This window comes from Pezoporus wallicus, unplaced genomic scaffold (genome assembly GCF_028554395.1).
Source record: "Pezoporus wallicus isolate ANWC-B61680 ecotype Strahan unplaced genomic scaffold, APGP_CSIRO_Pwel_v1 contig_4788, whole genome shotgun sequence".
Lineage (NCBI taxonomy): Eukaryota > Metazoa > Chordata > Aves > Psittaciformes > Psittacidae > Pezoporus > Pezoporus wallicus.
Window position 1 is genome coordinate 2,944,797 of NW_026638769.1, and position 20,085 is coordinate 2,964,881.

Here is a 20,085-nt window from a genome sequence, read left to right on the forward strand (position 1 = left end):
TGTATTCTTGGCTCCTAAGACTACCTGCTAGAGATAGATGTGGCCATGTCTTCCTTTGATGAAGGAGTTCTTATCTTAGGTGAGATGTGGAGTGCGTCATCTTGCAACATTTCTGCTACCCCCCCAGGCAGAGAGAGAGCAAGCCCACAGGAAGAATGACAACTTGTACTTTCAAAATCACAACCTCACCTAGGACAACAACTGATAACAAGCCCAAGCAAAACAGAACTACTGACTCACCCTCCTTCTCCTGACCCACTCAAAAAGACTGAGGATATCTGTACAATTAGTAACACTGGCTTCAATGAGATCCTTTTTTTTTTTTTTGTCATAGTGCTTTCATCCAAACCTAAGGCAGGTGTCTAAGAGAAGGGAAGCTTTTCTTCCTCAGAGCATGCTCATGTCTGTTCTGTACAGAGAGAGCGACTTACTTTCAAGGTAGATCCCTCCATAGCAAATGGCATGTTGTTTTTGCCATAGGATTGCTGCCTTAGTGCTTCTTCAGTATCTTCTCTTTTTATTCTTTCCCTGTAATGTGTAGGCTTCCACATTATTTTACTGTGTGATATTGAATATAGCATAGAACACAGAAATACTCATTTTCAGTGGGATTTTCTTAGGTACTCAGGTAGAGCATTTGTTAGCTCTTTAAAAACACTGGTTAATATCTTCAAAGATGTGTCACAAAACAGATATCACAATAATATTGTGATTTCTTTTGACAACGAGGGAATGAAAAGCAGAAAGACTAGAGCCACTGAAAGCTTTCCTGCGCTTCGGATGTGTACAGACTGACTCTTCAGTGCTTGCAGCACTATGCATCAATTTGGATGTTGTGAGTTCTACAAACCGTGCTTCCCCCAGCCCCATGTTGGCCATGACGAAAACAGAAAGCATGTATTCCAGTTAACACTTTTAGCAGCAGATTTATTCTGGGACACATACCACTCTGGAATGCCTGGAGTAATGTCTCTTGACTTTACATGGTTGCCCCACACTCTGTAAGGAGTCATTCATCCAATTTAACTTTAAAGGGCATTGTTTCTATTATTGCAGACCCATTTTAAACCAGGTTCTGCAATGTCGGTGCTGCAACAAAAGCAGCTGAGTCTTAGCAGACAGCAGGCTCCTCCATGGCACAGTCATAACAAAACCCCACAGCAGAGGCAATTGTTTGCCCCATGTAAGGTAGGGAGTCCTGAGAGGAAACCACAGGAGTTTGTAATCAGATTGTTAAAAGAGCTTATGATAACATTCAAAAGGAGGCTAGAGCAAGGTCTCACAAGCAAAATAAATTTACTTTTTCATTCTTGATTTTGCAAATGCAAGTTTCTTCTGACAACTTAAAAATGCTGTCATACAGCAGTCACCAGCTGGGAAAGGAGAGGTGCCTCTGAGTGAAAGCTCTGCCTGGGTTATCAGCAGTGCTAGGTAATTTATTTGGCAAGTCTCCGTCAGCTAAGCTTCCATTCTGTGGTGGCAATACTGTCGTCTTGTGGGCACTAGGGGGGGTGGATGCACATGATTTGCTGGTGGATTTCACAGCAGGACGAGAAATGGTTTACATTCCAGAAGCAGAAGTAATAATTCCTTAAGTGGTGACAAACCTTTCTCTCCTCGTTGTTTTTTAATCTTGTTTGTTTGTTCTTTGGGTAGAAGGGAAAGAGAGAATTTTCCCTTATCTTCCTCTTGCCTTCTGTTATTTTCTGCCTCTCCATTCCTATGCGTTATTCCCCTCCACTTCTAAAGGCTGTCTTGTTCTGTACCTTTCCTTCTTCCAGAGAGAGCTCCTGCTTTTGCTCCTAACCTCTGCTCATGATCCCTCACTTCTCCTGTTCCTGCCTGCCTCTTGTGTCTTCACAGCATCTACGTCATATGCAGCAGCTTAGTTACATTAGGTACAGATTCTTACTCAGTCCTCAGCAAAGCAATGGTATGTCAGCCCCTTTAAACAGTATATCAAGCAAATTATTGCTAATATTTATGCTTTCTTTGTGATGTCTATGAGATAGAGAATGTTTGATTACATAGAGCTTTAGCTAAAGGTGGTTGTTTTTCTTTAACTGCATAAGTACTAAAGATGTGTTTTGTTAAAGGCCTGTTGAAGGACTGAATTTTGCATTCAGAGCACAGTGAGGTGAAGTCCACGCATATCAGATCTTGTGAGAGTTCCCTTTGAAACATAGTATTTGCCTTTGTGGTAGAAGATAACACCATCTTGAAAACTCAAGATGCTGACCAGGATCTTCACTGTGGAGCACTAGGCATTCTTTCCAAACAGCTGGTTGCATAGACACAGAGTAGTCAGCAAATAAAGCATTGTCTTCCAGGTGAGCCAAGCCATGGGAACTTGGTGGCATTGTGCCTTCCAATTCAAAGTTGAATTGAAGCCATTGTATATCTTGAAGATAAAGCCCAAGACCTTGAAGCAGATTTTGATAAGTAAAGCTTTGAGCATAGACTGATGTGCTCTCAGTAGCTTGAAATTCAGGCTACTGAGTCATGAACCTCATCCTGAGTTCAGGTTGTTCGTGAATCACTGGGTAGGCCCTTTGGCTTATGAAGGTAAACTGGACACTACACAGAAATTGGCTCTATTAATAAGCTGCTTCTCTCCCCCTCTCCTGCTTTTTTTTTTTTTGACCTCCCTTTTTGCTCCTGTCTCTAACCACCCATGACAATTTCTCATTTGACATGTTCTGTACTTTTTACCTCTGTCCAAAATTCCTCACTGTTTCCACTGCACTGGGGGTGTTTCTTCCTCTCCCTGCTGTCTCCACGCCAGCAGTGGGAGCACTGAGATCAGAGCATGGATCTTCCTCCCATTCTTATTGCAGAAGCTGCTGCATGCCAGCTGGGTCCTGCTTTTGCAGCCCTGGCCTGTGCTCCACTGTCACTTGTACAAGTGGAGCATTTATAGTAGCCAGAAGTTGGAAGCTGTTGGGACTTGGGCAGTGTTTGAGAGAAACTCGTGTGTCAACTACCATATGGTATTGTCAATACCAAAATAAAGGTTTTGGACGTATACTTCTTGGGTGAATCTTATAAAGAACAGACAAAATGCAAACCTCTTGAACTAATGTTTCCATTAACTAACACAAGCAACTATGAAATACCTTTACCACTTACCACTTGATCTGTGTCAATACTATTGAACCATTTTAACAAAAACTTACTGAAAACTGCTAGCTTGAAGGCTTTCCATGGAAAACATCAGTCCAAAAAGCTGCATTTCTGAAAGGTTTGGGTAGCTTGTAACACAAGAAGGTGAGTTATGTTTACTGTAGAGGTTGTTACTTTCATGATTACTGATACCCAGGGGCTCAGTTGTCTTTCTTGTCTTGTTTGGGGTTTGCTTTCTTCCTCTTATTTTTACAATTTAGTCCTCAGTTACAAAGAGGAGGGGGAGGGAAGGGGAGAAACGTGTGGTACTTGGTCAAAAGTGGTAGGTAGTAAACTCTTTTGTCTTATTTAAACTTCTTTTTCCCTTGGTCGACTTTCTTTTAAAGTCCTTTGAATATCCATCTCTATGTAAATACGTGTTGATGTGTGCATGTATATATATGTGAGTCTTTTTCTTATGGTTTTAGCTTGATTTTCTAAGGAAGTGTGGATTACACTATCATACCCTTTGTCCTCCTTTCTGTGTATCTGCCTGTCAGTCCCTGTTTGGTGAATTTGAGCCCCCTTGGCAAACAAAACTAGAGTGGACCCTCTACTGAAAAAAAAATCAAAAATTAATTTCTCTTTCATGGAAACTTAGAGGAAACTTGGGAGAGGAATGGGACAGAGAAGAGATACAAATAGCTTCCCTTCATGCTGCTAAAGTGTAAACTTAATGGTGATTTTATCCTGATGGATAACCAGTCAGCACACACATAGCTTGGCACCAGCCGCAGCATGTGCTGCCTCTTTTCCAGCCAGCCAGAGAGAAGACAGCGAGAGGTGATGCCACAACACACTTGGAGGTGGAGACGTGGAACTCTTGCAGTGAGAGAGGGATGAACAGATTGTGCACGTCTGTAGGAAACTATATTTCAGCATTTCTGCTGTCCAAGGAACATCTGACATCTGTTTGGAGGGAAATTAGGGTAATTATAGAAGGCTGCGGGGGGGGGGGAGGGCTAAAGGCAAAAAGTCTTAAATACGTAGGAAACTGGGCTACATTAGTTGTGCTGCTTATGATGGTGAATAATGGGAGAAGGATTTAATGCCCACAGTTTACTGCAAGACTTAGGAAAGGAACCTGTAAGAAAGCAATTAGTAAGGGGGTGCTTCATCAAGCAATTACAGCCAAGGGCTAGAGTTTACAGTGGAACAGAAGAGGGTTTGGGATCAGGAAATAACATCCCAAGAGAAGGAAGGATTTATACTGATCTTACCATTGATCAGCTTTTTATGTATGTATTCATCTTCAGCTGGTAAATAATATTTACCACTGCTCTTTTTCCTGAAAGCAAAAACTTCTGTAAAACCAAAGCATATAGTTTTGAAAAGCTATGAAGATGCTCACTAGAAATAATACCAGGCACAACTGGAAAGTATGCTGGTGCCCTTGGACAGTCTTCAAGTATGTTATACTAATGGTTTTCAAAAGCACACAGAATCATAAAAGGCATAGATTTCTCTGCTTTTAATTCTAAAATGTTACAAAATTACTTCATCATACAAAAAATATGTATGGCTTACAAAGATGAATCAATGATTTGTTTGAAATGTGTTTAGCTCATAAAATCCTCTCATCTCTTCAAAAACAGGTAGTTGAGAGCACAGTTGTCATCTGTTTTCAAAGCCAGTCCGGCTTGATATACAGAGTTTCTAGAAGTAATATATTTAGGGTGGCCTCCCCTAGGATGGGCCTGAAGAGCTCTTCAATAACATCTGCATCAATGTCTTGAAGAGAGGCTATTAGCTGAAGAATCCAAGCAAACCTGCTTAGATTTCTGTGGAACATTGTTGAGATAAACTCCATCAAGGCTTGCTGAGCTTCCTGCTGCAGTGTTTGTACATACGGGAGACATTTTAGGGCATGGCATCCTGTCAAAACAAATATCAAAATAATAAATCTTGCGTGAACGCTTTAATTCTGTGCCCTTTGTAATGATGGATTTCTGGCTTTCTAGCTTGTAGTACTACTTTCTCTAAAAAACAATAAAAACATTTTCTAAACAATTTCTAAACATACTTTTTTTGGTATGCATAGTTCAGTCATGTGAAGGAGGATGGTGCAGCATCATAAGCACATTGGAATCCAGCCCATTACATTAAATCCAGATTTGAAATGGTAACAGGAGGTAACTTTGACTTGGTACAGATGGAGAAGAAGCTTTATAGTGTCGTCCACCCACCAGCTGATGCTGAAACTGTAGTCTGAGTACGTGGAAACCTGCCAGTTCTAATCTAAAATAGGGAGGCAATATCAGGAAGATAGAGGTGGTGCTTCAAAGCAGCAAGCAGGCTGGCAGTCTGAAGATATAAGTTTACAGCCTACCCAGCCCTGTCTCCTTCCTCTGCTTGCTAGACTAAGCTGGGGCACTATGGTTCACCCTACTATCTAGATACCTTCATTTGCAGTCTAAAAAGAGCATAAAGGTTCTCTGTGAGATGTATCATGACCCACAGGAGTAGGATAGATAATTGTATTTCCTGTTCTTCTACTCCCATTCCTCAGTCATTTCTGAAGAGGGAGAGGTCTCTGCCCTATGGACACATGGCCTTGAGCTTCAGTCACTTACCTTCCATAGCATGTGACTTCAAACCTTCTGGCTCACTGAGGGTCTTTGTGGTTGCCAGGGGTCAGTTCATCCTCTCCTTCTGGTGGTATCACCTTGTCATGTAGCTCTCATCAACTTCTTCCCTCCTGTCTCCACTGCCTTAGGCTAACACCATCTTTTCTTTCCTAGAATTGCTGCAGCCTGGACAGGGGCCACATGAATCCACAAATTTTGACTCCTGCCTCTCTGACCTCTGATGTTTTCTTTAACCTATCCTCCAACATACACTCCAGGCCCTTTTAGCATCTTTTACAGTGACTGATCCCATATCTCCCTGCTATGGGGTCTGAATAGCTTAGATGGGAACGTCTCAGACAGGATTATCTGTTTAAGTGTGGGAGGTTCTGCCTTCTTGCCTAGTGCCCTGTAGCAGGGCAAAACCAAGCTGGCTGGGGTTTTTTGTCTGTGGCTGACTGCCCTTTGTCAGTGTTTAGCAGCTCTCTTCTCCCTAGACACCACTGCCAGAGAACCCTCAGCAAGGCCGCAACCAGGCTAGCCAGAAATTAAGGGTTTGGAAAAATCATCTTCTCCCACATGATTACCAGCAGCTGCAAGCTGTGAAATGGTTCCAAGTGTTATATTTTTCATGGAAAGGAAGTTGTCAGGATTTTGTACATTCAGGATGAAATTGCAATTATTGCTTATATCCATTCAAATTTGCGTAATTTCCCCCTTTGTTCTTTTTTTTTTTTCTAATCAAACACCAATTTCCATTTCAAATAATGAAAAACTTACTGTTCTGAGATTTGTTGTAATAATATTCAGTCAAACACCTTCCGAGTTGAACTGTAAACCTCTTAAAAGCACCTATTTTAACAGAAGTCCTGTCGCAGTCTTGTTGGAGATAAATACATATATATCACACTCCATGAACATACATGTATGGCACTGATACAATAATGGCAATATTTTTCGTGATTCCCATCTGTTCACTGTGTAGTTCCTATTTTCAGACAAGTGTCAAAAGCAGCAATAGCACTTTCACCTCACTCTGTGCTGTTCATGAATGATGGGACACTTACTCTTTCACAGGTTCTTGCCTGCCCAGATATGGTCAATCAGTAACCCAGACAGAGCCTCCCATGCAGAAGTACTGCATAGATTGTGCTTTAGTGGGGGGACCTACATTCCATGCTGCCTGCCACCGTGTCCCCAGAGGTTTTTTTATGATGGTGAGCACAGTGTCTATGTCACATGAGATCATTTAGGGTACAAGCTAAGCTTTGCCATACTTGCTCATCATGCCTCTTGCCCAAGCGCTGGCCTAGTTGTGCTGATACAGCTGAAATTCTGGGCACCTTGTTGTGGCTGAGCTCTGGACTGCTCTGTGCCTGGTCCTTCCCCTTTGCCTCAGCCAGTTTTAGTGGTCCTAACAGGAATGAAACATTCCTGGTGGAAGCCCACACAAGGTAACCCATGATCCAGGAGAGGGCCTAAAGTCACTGTGGTGCTCCCTGAAATTCTCTTAGAACTGAGGCCTGCAGAATATTAATATTTGGCCAAACATCAAGCTAAAACTAAGCTGAAAATGTGCTGCATGTATATAGAAAACATTTCCTGAGTTTGGTGGAAAGTGTTCATAAACTGTTAAGAATAGTAATTGTGAAATAATAGCTGTACAGGCTTGTTTGCAGCAAAGGAGGTAGGGGAAGGGTAATTTGGGCTGTGTGCAAGCTCTGACTACCTGTTTCAGCCCAGAGTTAGACTGCAACTCTTCATTTCATCTGGAGGCAATTTAGGCTTAGCTGAAGCCCTCCCAGCCTCCTTCTGCAGCCAGAAAATGGGGTCATCCCACCTAAGAACTAGGGAGTCACCTGAAACGCTGGATGTTGTCTGCAGCATGAAGGGCTGCTGGGCCTCTCATACAGCACCCCAGGGAAGGAGAAGGCATTGGAAGGCACAAATCCAGACCATTACATTGCTTCTGTTTCTTTAAGTGAAAATGTATTTTATCCACAGAGATAATAAAAATGCTTGCTTGTTAAACTGTGTAAGCCACTGCAGAGGAGGGATTTCTCCTCTTACCCTCACCCTGGCCATAACCGGTGGGTTTTTCAGCCTGATTTTATTGTGAAAAACTAACTTGTACTGAAAGGAACTCCACTGGTTTGATGCTGCGGCATCAAAAAACAAGACAATACAAACATGTGGATGACATTACATCTCAAGAACCATAATTTAAATCCTATTGGAAACAAATAAAGTCACTACAGCCTTTAAGTAGCCTATAAACCATTCACCACAAGAATTATCATGGAATAACCAAAGCACTCAAATATCCTTTTGGTGCAATCCCAAGTACAGCACTCTGCTGACAGTGCAGCCAACAGCAGTGATTTCAATGGAAGGAGTTGGGGATCTGAGCTGACTGGAGTCAGCAAGTCTTTCCATTTACTTTAGTGGGCTTAGAGCTCATCTTTTAGTGACTCACCCACTCCATGGTGCTCACCTAGGCAACCTTCCTTCCTAGGAGGCTGAACTTGGCACCAGAAGTGAGAGGATGCAATCACCAGTCTGAGTGTGCTCTGTGACTGCTGTCCCAGACTTCAAATGTAGAGGTACTAAAGGATAAATAAATAAATAAAAGCTGTGTCACCTCAACGCAGAATCCTTTTGCCTCACTGATGAAAATCAGATGATATAGATTATGCTATCATCTTCTCCAGTGTTCTTGCTACAGAGGATGTCTTTGTTAAACTGCTTCTAATACATCATATACATACCCATGGACCACCTCTCCTTTGCTGTACTAAGGGTGAGGCTTCTGTACTGGAAATCAATTTGAAGTGACACAGTTAATTCTTTATGACTTAAAATTTGTTTAATAGAAGCTGTTTGGCTTACAGTGGGTGACTATCCAAGGAACCTAAATAAACTACTTCAGGCAGAAAATCATGAAACTGTGGAATATAGATTTTTTTAAAGCACATTTTGCTACATTCATAGGAAAGAATGAAATTAAACATTTGTCTATGAAAATGTCCTTCTATACACATAATGAGCTGTGTGATTTCCTTGAGGACTTACCAGAATTAAAAAGAATAATTCCTTTAAGATAGGCATATTCTTTTGCACTTATGTCCAGGTCCCAGAATTTCCACAATAAACTCTTTATCTTCTGTACTTCTGCGAAAGATGCTCCCAGTGACGAGCTGTCCAGTTCATTGCTAGCTGTCAAAGACTGATTGAGGAGGATCTTTTTCAGTAAGCTAGGGGCTGAAATCTCTCTCAGGTCAAAATCCACCCTGTCTTGTGCCATGCCCAGGACAAAAAGAGGGGCCCAGTTCTGCTGTATGAGGACGAGCTGATCCTCCCAAGGCACATGATAAAAAGAAGGCAAGTTCCTAATGAAATTTAAAGTCTTCAGGAGCACTTCAGAGGCTCTTCTCCACGTGGCTTCTGGCATTTTTAGGACAACTCTTCTGTCTGCACAAGAGCAGCCCATACTTCCTGTGGAGTCATGGGGGCTGCAATACAGCTGGCACTTGGTCTCACTTCCATGCTCTTTGTTAAGGATCTGGTACAGGATGCTCTTTGCATGGTGTGTCTCACACTGACATTTCCCGCATTTCTCGGGTGGGATCTTGGTAGCCATTGAGCCAGAGGTCCCTGTGGAAGGAAGCAGCTCGTGTGGAGCTGTGCATCAACAAGCAGGGAAGAGCATTCCTGCCACGAAGAGAGCCATTGTGTGCTTTTTATGTACACAGGCGGGTGAAAAGTGGCATGACCCTGATCTGTAAAGCAACCTTGAACTTTATTTGCACCATATGAGGTGGGGCTGCAGGCAGCTGGAGTCGCATGAGGCTGCGGTAGCGCCGCGGACCACGGGCCGGCTGCATGGGCACTGCTCACCACCTGCCTGGTGAAGCAAGGCTGTGCCCAGCCTTCTGCCAGTGGCTCTGTGCTGCTGCCGCCACCACTGGCACTTTTACAGCCATATAACACATACAGCCTGCCCCTGAGGGGAAGCCCAGTGAAAACTGCAACGGCATAAAGGAAGAAGGAGCAAGTTGTCGATATTCATATTGATCCACCTGCCTTGCCCGCTAGCTAATGCTCTGGGATGCACAGAAATATTTTTATACTTATGAAAGATGCTGTGCTGGCAGGACCTTGAGTAGACACTTTAATTTCCTGCTGAAAGGAGCTACTTGGAGACACTGGATGTCTGACACTGGATATCTAACACTGCTTTTCACAGACCACTTAACAGTGTGTGTGTACTTTACACTGTAGCTAACAGGATGTGGCTCCTATGTCAAGGAGCTCACAGTTGAAAGTCCCAGGGATGGAAATCCCATACGTAGGAATTACTTAACATTGCTGGGAGATCTGAGAGAAATTTCAAAGAAAGTCAGCTGCTATAGTTCATGACAATGTTATCTCCTGCATTTCGCATACGATAATTTCAAACACAGAACATATGGAATTCTCCCAGACTCACTGTGTAATGAAATGCTCTTCATACAAGCTGTGGAAATAAAACTGATGGAGAAAGAAAGCAAAATGGCAATTTGCACTGTTGTACGTAGGAACTTTTGTAGCAGAGCAAGAGCTACATTACTCTTCAGCCAACATCAGGGAGCATTAAGTAGCAGGAATACAAGGAAATTGACCAGAATAAGAAGAAATCGATAGTTCAAGTGTTTTTTTACTTCGCTCTCTCTTGCTTGCTCTTATACAGGGGAAAATGTTTATTTTTCACCAAGCATAATGTTTATGCATCCCTACCGTCTGGGCTATTAGCATGTCCTCACAAAAACTGAGCATAAAAACAACAGCTCCAAGAGCCACTTCTGTTAGGTCTCAGGCCCCAGGTGTGTAAAGGCCATGCCACCAGATGCATAGCCACAAATTTGTCCTTTGCTACAGTTGGTTGTTTTTTTCCATGCTGGGCCATTTAAAAATTCCCATTTATTTGCCTCTCCGTTATATTTATGTTGCAAAATTTTCCCCTTCTGAGGAGATAAAAATGGAGGAAGAAGTGACTGCTTCAAAGCTGAGCAATTTGAAAGTGTAGTGCTGCTGGGTCAGGGGGCCCAGAGCACTGAACACCTGATGGGATTTTCTTGTTCACCTCTCCATCCATTCAACTGCTGTCTATTGCTAAGGTTTCAAGACATTTTTAGGTTAAATGACACAGCAACAGAGAAGTCCCCAGAAAGTCTCATTCTTCTTATTCTCACTGTAAAATTCCAGCTGGGCAGAGGGTCAATGCAATGAGCTCCAGTTGCAGGGCTAATACTGTCTGAGGTTCTTCATGAGTTACATAGACTGGCTAATGGCTGAGCTTGCTGAAACCATTCTTACCCAGAGATTGCTTGTGAAAAGTAGTTCTGTCTCCTAATTGCAGGTGAGCCTGATGGTGTTTCAGTAATCTTCTACTCCAAGGAAGAAAAATCTTTGACTTCAGCTGAAATCAGCACCATTTCACTGTTCACTATCATTTCACCCTCGTGATTCATGTCATCATTCATAGTTCCTATTAATTGGGCTTGTTAAATTTCTACTCCAGGTTAAATTAGTTCCTTCCCTAGTTTTTTCTCTGAGATCTGCGTCAGTCACATGCAGAGTCCTGATGTCAGTAACAGATGGCATTGGATACCATTTCTATCTGTCATCACTGATTTCCTTCGATTGTCTATATTTCTAAGAAGGAAAAGCAAATGATATTTTTCTAACAGGCATTCCTGGTATATTATAATAGCTTTATGACTGTTTACCAGAAATAGAGAGTAAAGGTTACTGCCACAATACAATTGCTAAGAATATATCATCAGCTTTTTCTGGGAGAATGATTACTTAGAATCATGAGTCAATATGGAATTGCAGGTGAAGTTGACTCTGGTGGTCCTGATCCAAAATTGCCTGAGATGAGCTTTCTGTGTGACCTGATCTTCTCAAATGTAGAGGACCAACAGCTAAAATTCACCTCTATGCTTATATATTAGACTATAGTTATTTTTCTTTCTAAATCTTACTTATAGAATGATTGCCAGCACATGCACTTAGATACCAGGCATCTACAGTCTTGTTGCTACAGTAGTAACACTTCTTTCAAATGTTAAGAAAGTATGCTGTACAAATACGTGCTGTTTAGAGCATGATGCCTTGAGAACAGTGAGACACAGCCACATCAGTGTTATTTTTTCTGCTTTGAATTTATACACCTTTTCAGTAGGAAAGCAAGCACATCCTCACAAATACCTGCTGCCACCATATGCTCTCTGAAGCCATCAGAATTTCTCCCCAGGCACAAGTGCCACCATTTGCACAACAAGAAACTGTATCCTAAGTTCACAAACAAAACTGCTATAGGCAGCTTATGGATATTCACACTATTGCTGGGAACTGCCCTGCTGCAAGCAAGGCTGCCATCTCCATCTCTCCCTTGAGTAATGTTGCTCTGCACATGTGTATGTTACTGTTACAAGTAATAAATACAGATCTTTGTCTTTGCTGTTTAGGAGATTCACCCATAATGCAAACTTTTTCCTAAAATCCCAGTATTTCTCAGGTTTGCAAAAACTGCCTGCTAGCAATAGATGGTCCCATGCTTCTACCCTCTCTGACCAGTGTGTAACAGCAGGGTCAGTGTATCGAAGTCAGCCGGAGCTGAGGGATATTTGTTACTATTAAATACCCAGTGACTTGTGCGCTTTCTTATATATCCTATCGGGTGCAAAAGCATAAGGCATATAGTGATTTTGGCTCTTAGCCCATATCTGCCTAATAGATTACTTGGAAGGCTGAAGAGACTTGTCAGATAGTACAGGAGCTTAAGTGGCCATCTCATCCTTGCCTTGGCAGTAGCCAAATGTGAGTCCTCAAGGAAAAGAGGTACATACATACTGCTCTTCTCATGAGTACTTTTCCTGTCTTCAATCATTTACAACTTATGGAATTCCTGAACATGAGTGATTTTCTCTGTTTATTTCTACCCTATAATCTCATGCAGTCTGCTCCTGAAGCCACATGAACATCCGCATCAGCCTGTGTCAAGGAGCTCTGTGGATGCTGTATGTAAGACAAAACTGGATCAAACATAACATTTGCTGGATTTGATGTCTTGTTGCTGGCACTGGGGAAAAAAAAAAAAAAAGGAATCGGTCAACCCCTTTTCACCTTCTCTGTATCTTGCTTCCTTTTATAAATCTTGATAAGGGTCCCACAGTCATGCTTTGTCCAAACTAAAGAGATGTAGGTTCCAAACCTAGGTGTTTTTCTAGAGTAGTACCGTGCCTTGATCATCTTGTTGCCCTTCTTTGAACCTTTCTTAGACCTACATCTTTTCTAAGATATTCTTTAAGGAGAAGTGGGAAAAGTATCAGAACAGGACATAGTATCTAGGACTCAGGAGAACATGGGTTTTTACAAGGACAGATGAAGTCCTCTGATTTGTCTTTCCCAGAAGTCACTCCTGAATACTGAGACGTTGTTGCCATGAAACATTCACAGCCCCCAAGTTTTACTCCTGAGTGACAGTCATCAGCTCAGAGGCTCTCATCTTAGTGAGAAGTGTAGTTAGGAGTGTTTTATCTTATGTGCATTTTTTGCCATATACATACACTGAGTTATCATTTGACACCTACTTGATGATTTTCCCAACCCTCTTCTGCAATTCTTCCGGCAGCCCTAGTCATCCTCTGCATAAGATGCATTTCTGGAGGAGAAAAATCTGACACTATTTCTTCATATGGGCTACAAGAAAGAAACATCTTCCTAGGAAGCTGACAGCAGCCTTTTTGAGGTCATCCTGTCACACCAGTCTGATACATGCACGTATTGCTTGATTCAGTGATCTCTTATCTCTCTGATCTCCTGTTAAAAAAAAAAAAACAAGCATTTAATTGGTCTATAAACATCTACATGATTTCAGAACAGGATTTTCTCTGAGAGTTTTATACAGAGGGAGGCGCTGGGTGAATCTCATGTCACTGGTACTTTTGAGGACACCTGATTCACTGACAGCCTTAATGATGACAAAAGCAGCTAGTAATAAAACTGATGTCTTTCTAGAAGGGTTCCAGCTCCTACTTACCTTGTGCTGCATACCCTCTTTCTTGAGCAATAAAGGTGTTTGTTTCTAAACTAGAGGAGCCAAGAGCTGCTGTTCAGACTACCTACTTTCACTAGGCAAATAGAGGAAAGTATAACCCCGCAGTTAAAGCCCACTCAGTTTTGAAACAAGCTGTGAAACAGCATCTTTAGCTTATGATCCAACAGGTAATGCCATGGCAAACTACAGTCTGGCCTTACATCCGAAGCAAGGGTATGTAAATTATAAATGCAGTTAATTTAAACATGTTTAGCTTATCTATCTTGAAGGCCCATGGGTGAACTTCTCAAGTGATTGATGTGTCCTTAAAATACTTTACTTGATGAGGGCTGGTAAAATCAACTTCTTTTTGATGATAGCCATTTGAATAGAAGTAGCAAATTAATAGAGGTAGCTGTCCCAGGAGGCCCTCCAGTGAAATGGTGTCTATCGCTGAAACTAAGTCTGTTTTAAGTCTACCTTTGGTGACCAAGCAAGAGAAAAGGCACGTCTGCTTCTAAAGCAACAATGGATTCCATGTATGCAAGTGGATAAAAAACCTGGTTACTAGGCCATTTCTCCCTTGATTAAAGGTTAGGGTTTGTTTTAAAGGGGTGTGAATCTTGAGATATGAGTAAGTTTTAAGCTCCCCAACACCAATCTTTCGATTTCTTCATATTAGAAAAATTGGTGAACTTTTATGAGGGCAAATTGGCGAATTTCTGTAAGGGCACACCTTGGGGGTTGGGATGTAGAGATTGTAAAATAAACTAGAAATGACCTTGTACCAGATTGTGCCATTTTTCTGCAGCTCCCCCACCAAGGAGACGGTGTTTGTACAGTCACCCTTATCAGCACTGGGACAGGCACCATCTGTCATTTTAAATGTAGATAGGTGCACCACTTATTATTGTTCTACAAGTGGAAAATACTGGAAAGCAATGTAGAGAACGGGTACAGTTTTAAAAAAGCAATGTTGGAAAATGTTCCTGGTTGGCAGTTCCACCTCCAGAGTGGCACTGAAAAGTGAGTCCTCCCTTCGGACGCCTTCCCTGCTGAGAGCAGTGGCTGAGATGTAAAATATTCAGTGTAATATGGAGCCCACTATCATACTAAACTTAAGTCTGTCTTATATCACTGAAGGTAAATGTCTAATCTAGTGATTAGCAAGTGAAGTTTAGATGGCAGGTTTGATATGCAGTGTATATCTTTAGTCTTGTCTTTAGACATTTTATTTATGATGGAGTGAGCAAGGGTGTACCAAGTAACCTGTGGTCCAAAAACCTAAGTCTCAGACATTTGCATTTTATTTGAAATATATGAGGGGTGACTAACTTCAACCAGAGGTATAAGACTAATACATTGAATCTTCCCTGTGACAAAATTTAACATGCCCAAACTTCCCTTACTGTTTGCCACAGGATAATTTCTCTATCTGTAACTCTTAAGTTGAATATCTATCTCTTCAGACTGGGGAGAGGGGAAAGAAGAAAGAAGTTTTATCTCAAAATTTGGATTTCCTTACAGCTCGGGCTGCTTAAAAACTGATAGAAAATTCTACATAATTTGGGTTTGATTCTTCCTAAACAGATTAAAAACTGAAGGGAGGGAAATGATGAGAAGATAAATGTTGGCACACTTAATAAGAGCAGATTTTTACAAGGTAAATGTTACTTGCAAATATTCATATGAAGATGTGAGTTGCCCATGGAGACAAAAGTGGCCACAAGACACAAGCACTTCCACACCATTCACTGGCAGTTTGAAAGACATTCAAACCTTCTTCTAGACCTACTTCTGTATGTAGCAAATGAATGCATTACTCATTCAGTATTGAGATTTTGGCATTTCTGAGATCAACTGCTGCTCACTCTGGCATTTATGTTATTCTTGTCTCTCTGAAAAACAGCTCTGAGGTTTTTAGATGCAAGCACATTTGCAAAAAACGTATTTTTGAAAAGAAGCCTGGCTCCATTTGTCTCAAGAAGTCTGCGCTTAAGCACTTTTAAAAAATACTATTTAAGGTCAGTGGAAACTCCATTAAAGTGTTTCAGGGAACCGTCAGATCATTAGAGGAATGGAAATTGAAATGTATGCAATGTAGTGATTTCAAACACATTATAAAACAGTAGGAAAGAAATCAAGTGTGTTCTTTCTTCTTAGTGTAAAATTCCCTTCTGGGACACACACAGTTCAGGAGTGATCCTATCATGCAATATGCCAGTGACTGCTCCCAGCTTGCAGTGGCTAACAAAAGGTATTTTTCCTTAAGAGGAAAATTGTGCCCTCTCAAACTGGCCTTTGAAATGGAGACATACTTTTTTCTCCTCTAGTTACACTTTGAAACACATGTATGAGGAGCATTGTCCTTGAGAGAGCATCTGAGACCAGAGTGTCTGAGACCTATAACTAGGTATCAAACCTATATATCCCTATATACCCCTGAAGGGAACAGACAGCTTAGAATCCAGCCATGTATTTGAAATCATCTTCAGAAAGGCAAGATTCATCTGAAAGCAACTGAGAGTGGTGGAAAATCCAGATCAGTCAATAGAGCTGCAGGGTTTGTGTGAACATGTAGAAGGAAACAAAAGACCAAGAGGAGCATGTGTCTGCAGGCCATTTAGGTTAATGCCCAACAACACTTTAGACTCCCCAATTCCTGTGACAAGATGGTAAGAGCTTCACAGCAGTCCTTTAGGAGGGTACATTCAAACTTGGATGGACTGAAGCATTTATACCTTCAGAACTTGCTTCCCTTTGTAGCTCAGGTCCAACAGTGGCGGTCATGCTGGTCCAAACCTCCTTTTCCTCTCTTCCTGCCCCATATACTTCATGCTTTAGGTCAAGCAGGAAAGTCTCTAGCACTTCCTTCCATCAAGCCAGTACTTGATACCATTGGTTGTGGAGATGTGAATCTCCTTTGGACAGGGCTGGAGGGTTGAGCTGAACAGGTCCCAGCTATTCCCATAACTGGCCAAGACCCCTAACAAGCTCTCAGGTCATTGTAAAATAGAGCTGAACTGGGAAATGGCCATATCCTAGGATACAAATGTTTCATGTGAAACCTCCTATTCTGTGCCCTCACCATGTACCCTGCTAATCTGGTACCCATGAGCCCTGTTTTATACAATATCTTAAGTGTGAACAAATAACATAGCTCATTACTTGATCTCATTTGAGACTAGAGTTGATGGCAACTGCATATGTGGAGGTGACAGTATTTTGGAGGGTACCTCAGCCCAGTTGCCAGCTCAGTGTTTGCAGAGGCTTCTGGGACAAAGGTACTAAGTTTACCCAACAGGTCGCATCCTGGGATAGGAGGCCACCCCCCCAGAGCTTTATGCTCCTGCTGTGTCCCACACAATTCTGCACCCACCAGACTCCTCGGCTTGTCTTACCTGCTTTGGAAAGCAGGAGAAAAGTCATCTGCAGAGAGAAGAAAATTACCTTGAACTTGCTCATCAGTGAAAAGAGAGAGCAGAGCAAAGCTGGACTGCTGAATGTGCAAAAACCTTGTGTCTGGTTCAGAAGAAGGAGTCTCACCAGCTCAAGTGAGACCCTTACCAGGACATTGCAGCAGGGCTCCGTCCAACTCTTCAGGTTATGTGGGACATGGAAATGATGACTGTGCACAGCATGGGTATTTCAGCAATGACAGATAACACCTCTTACTGCAATGTTTTCAAATGAGAGAGAGAAATTATGTTTTTGTCATGGCAGTAATGCTGATTTTTACTGCATGTTAACCTGACTAGTAAGGTCCTGTATACCTTTACATGTGTCAGGACCTGTAGGAGGTGGCTGGAAGAGAAGATCCTGCTCCAGCTCCCTGTCCTACTCAGTCTCACTCACAGCCAGCAGCAACATTTCCCACCCCAGGGCATCCACCAGTGATTTTATTTGCCATGCTCTTGTTTTGAGCATGGGAGCCAGAATCTGTGGCCTGTTCAGTTACAAAAGGTCTGTTTGGAAGGACAGAATTCATGTTTGCTCTGTTTGCTGTCGTGCATGTTAGCATTACTTTGCTAATAAAATATGAACTACGGCAAAGAACAGACTTGTTTTTCAGATCAAAGAGAATAATGGAAAACACAGTGGAAACAAATTTGCAGAATTTTTAGTTTCACACACGTTTTTCTCTTCAGCAACTGTCAACATGAGATGTTCAGTTTATTGCGACTTCAAGCGTCACCTTCAAACCCCCAAAATCTGGAGCAATAATGAAATCAAAACAAATGGGGAAAAATGTAACTCTGTTTTTATTTTAAATGACAAAGCAAGATGTCTCTTCTAAGGCTAAAACAAACAATGTAGAATATATTAAAAGTGCCACATAGATTAGCTAAAAGTATTTATTTTTGTGAGAACTTCTCTACTATATCCACAGCAAGCTGTATGGTTTGAAGAAACAGCAAGCAGAGTCTAGGTGTTCCATAAGCTAGCCTTCCACCCGTTCTGTATGAATTCATGTTTTAGTCTGCAGGGAGGATTAGGAGATTTGAATACAGCATCATATCTAGACCCAAAACACTGTTTGGGGCCGCAAGAGAACAATAAACAATGAGTAGAACATAGAAGATCCCCACCCATCATAATAACAGAAGAGAAAGAAGTCTCTGGAAAACCAAACTTTCTTCTGAAAAATCATCTGAAGACATTTTGGCAGAACAGCATATGCAAAAGTGTTAATGTCATCAAAGTGAATGACTTCACCATTGCAGTAGTGCTGATGTGTTCCATTCCCAGTTTTATTACACCTCTGCCATTTACAGTAAACCCATGAAAAGTGTTTTGATGCCACCTGGTCACGCAACTGCTTTGGTGCTGAAAAGGATAAGGGTGAGATTAAGAGCAAGGTTTTCCTGCATTCTGTTACATATTAAATCCTGACGCTGAAATCTCAACAGATGGAGGTGTTTAGAAGAAGAGAATAACTGAGTAAGCAAACTGAGAAAGCAAATAAAAGAAATCCCTGGAAATGTTCAAGGCCAGGTTGGACGGGGCTTTGAGCAACCTGGTCTAGTGGAAGGTGTCCCTGCCCATAGAATGGGGGTTGGAACTGGATGAGGTTTAAGGTCCCTTCCAACCCAAACCATGAAATTACTGGACAAAATACTATTACTGGTTATTATTTGTCATTGATATTTTTTATTAATAAAACAACAGTTCACTGTCTGAGCTAGGAGTTTACTATGCAAGTTTTAATAACCAAGAAGATAAAAACCAGGAATTCAGGAAGATTCTTTTTTCCCTCTATTTTTCTTTGGTAATAGCAAAATAAATTTTCCATGTGAATAAGACATTTCTATCATGGATGTTCACAAGAAAGCACAAAAGTGCTTGAGTTTTGGATGTACCTCAGCTGCACATAGCTGGTATGATTCAGACATGCTAAAAGAAATAATAGCATTGAAGATACATTAAAATATGCATTACCTTCCCTTAGAATCAACTGTTTTCTGCCACCCTTTCCTTCATGCCTTCTCTGGTGTGTGCCTGGTTATCAGTGGGTGTTTGCAGAGCAGGTAAAACAAGTGGACGTTGACCTTCTTTGGGGTCATCACAAAACAAATAAATATAAGAAGTAAACATACTGTAGCAACTTGCAGGTTCATCCTAGTTCATTTCTCTCCAAAAGCCCCATAACATTGCTAAATGTGAAAGTAAAAACAGAAAGCAGATTAACCCTGATTACCAAATTTCATTATTTCTAAAATACCTGCCGAGATAAACCTTCATGTCCGTGTATCACATGCAACAGCTGCTATTTATAGTAACACAAACAGCAAGAGCAGCAGTGATGAAAAAATACTTCCCTGTTTGTAGAGTATTATGAAGCTTTGCTCTGTCACTCTGTTTCCAACAGTTCTTGTTTTTCACCCCATCACTTGACAAATCCAGGAGTGCTTCTGAGTCCCTGAACATGCAGAGAGGTTAGCTACGACCAGGATGATGACCACACACCTGGTACTTCTTTGCATGAACCCAGTGGCTTTTGGTCTGACCATGATCTCCAGGAGTTTATGGTTTTTTTTCACTCTGCCTTAAAAGTAAACCGAACTTCCCAGATGCAATTGCAGAATCCAAGGACAGAGAATGATATGCAGGTTGACTTCACAATAGAAAACAGTTGATAAGAGACCAGTATGACAGCTGAGTGTAGTTAACCTTTAATTGGGATCCAGCAGCAGCATATGCTTGCTAAATATGCAGTTTCAGAAGCAAAAATATGCATAATCCCAACTTGTGTATTCAACAAGTAAAATTAAT

General features: G+C 41.6%; 1 protein-coding gene and 1 long non-coding RNA gene across 2 annotated transcripts; one reads left to right on the top strand and one right to left on the bottom strand.

The window, feature by feature from the left end:
* The first annotated feature begins 2,058 nt into the window (after positions 1-2,058).
* LOC130600843 (uncharacterized) lies at positions 2,059-14,087 on the top strand. The gene is made up of 3 exons (XR_008972538.1): positions 2,059-2,442; positions 3,925-4,091; positions 13,408-14,087. It is a non-coding gene; the product is annotated as an uncharacterized LOC130600843 (long non-coding RNA).
* On the bottom strand, positions 4,787-9,417 carry LOC130600842 (nuclear receptor subfamily 0 group B member 2-like). The gene is made up of 2 exons (XM_057412480.1): positions 8,802-9,417; positions 4,787-5,037 (listed from the first exon to the last, which is right to left on the bottom strand). Exons 1-2 carry the CDS (start codon positions 9,367-9,369, stop codon positions 4,787-4,789), a joined length of 819 nt encoding a protein of 272 aa, XP_057268463.1. The 5' UTR covers positions 9,370-9,417.
* Positions 14,088-20,085: the final 5,998 nt, after the last annotated feature.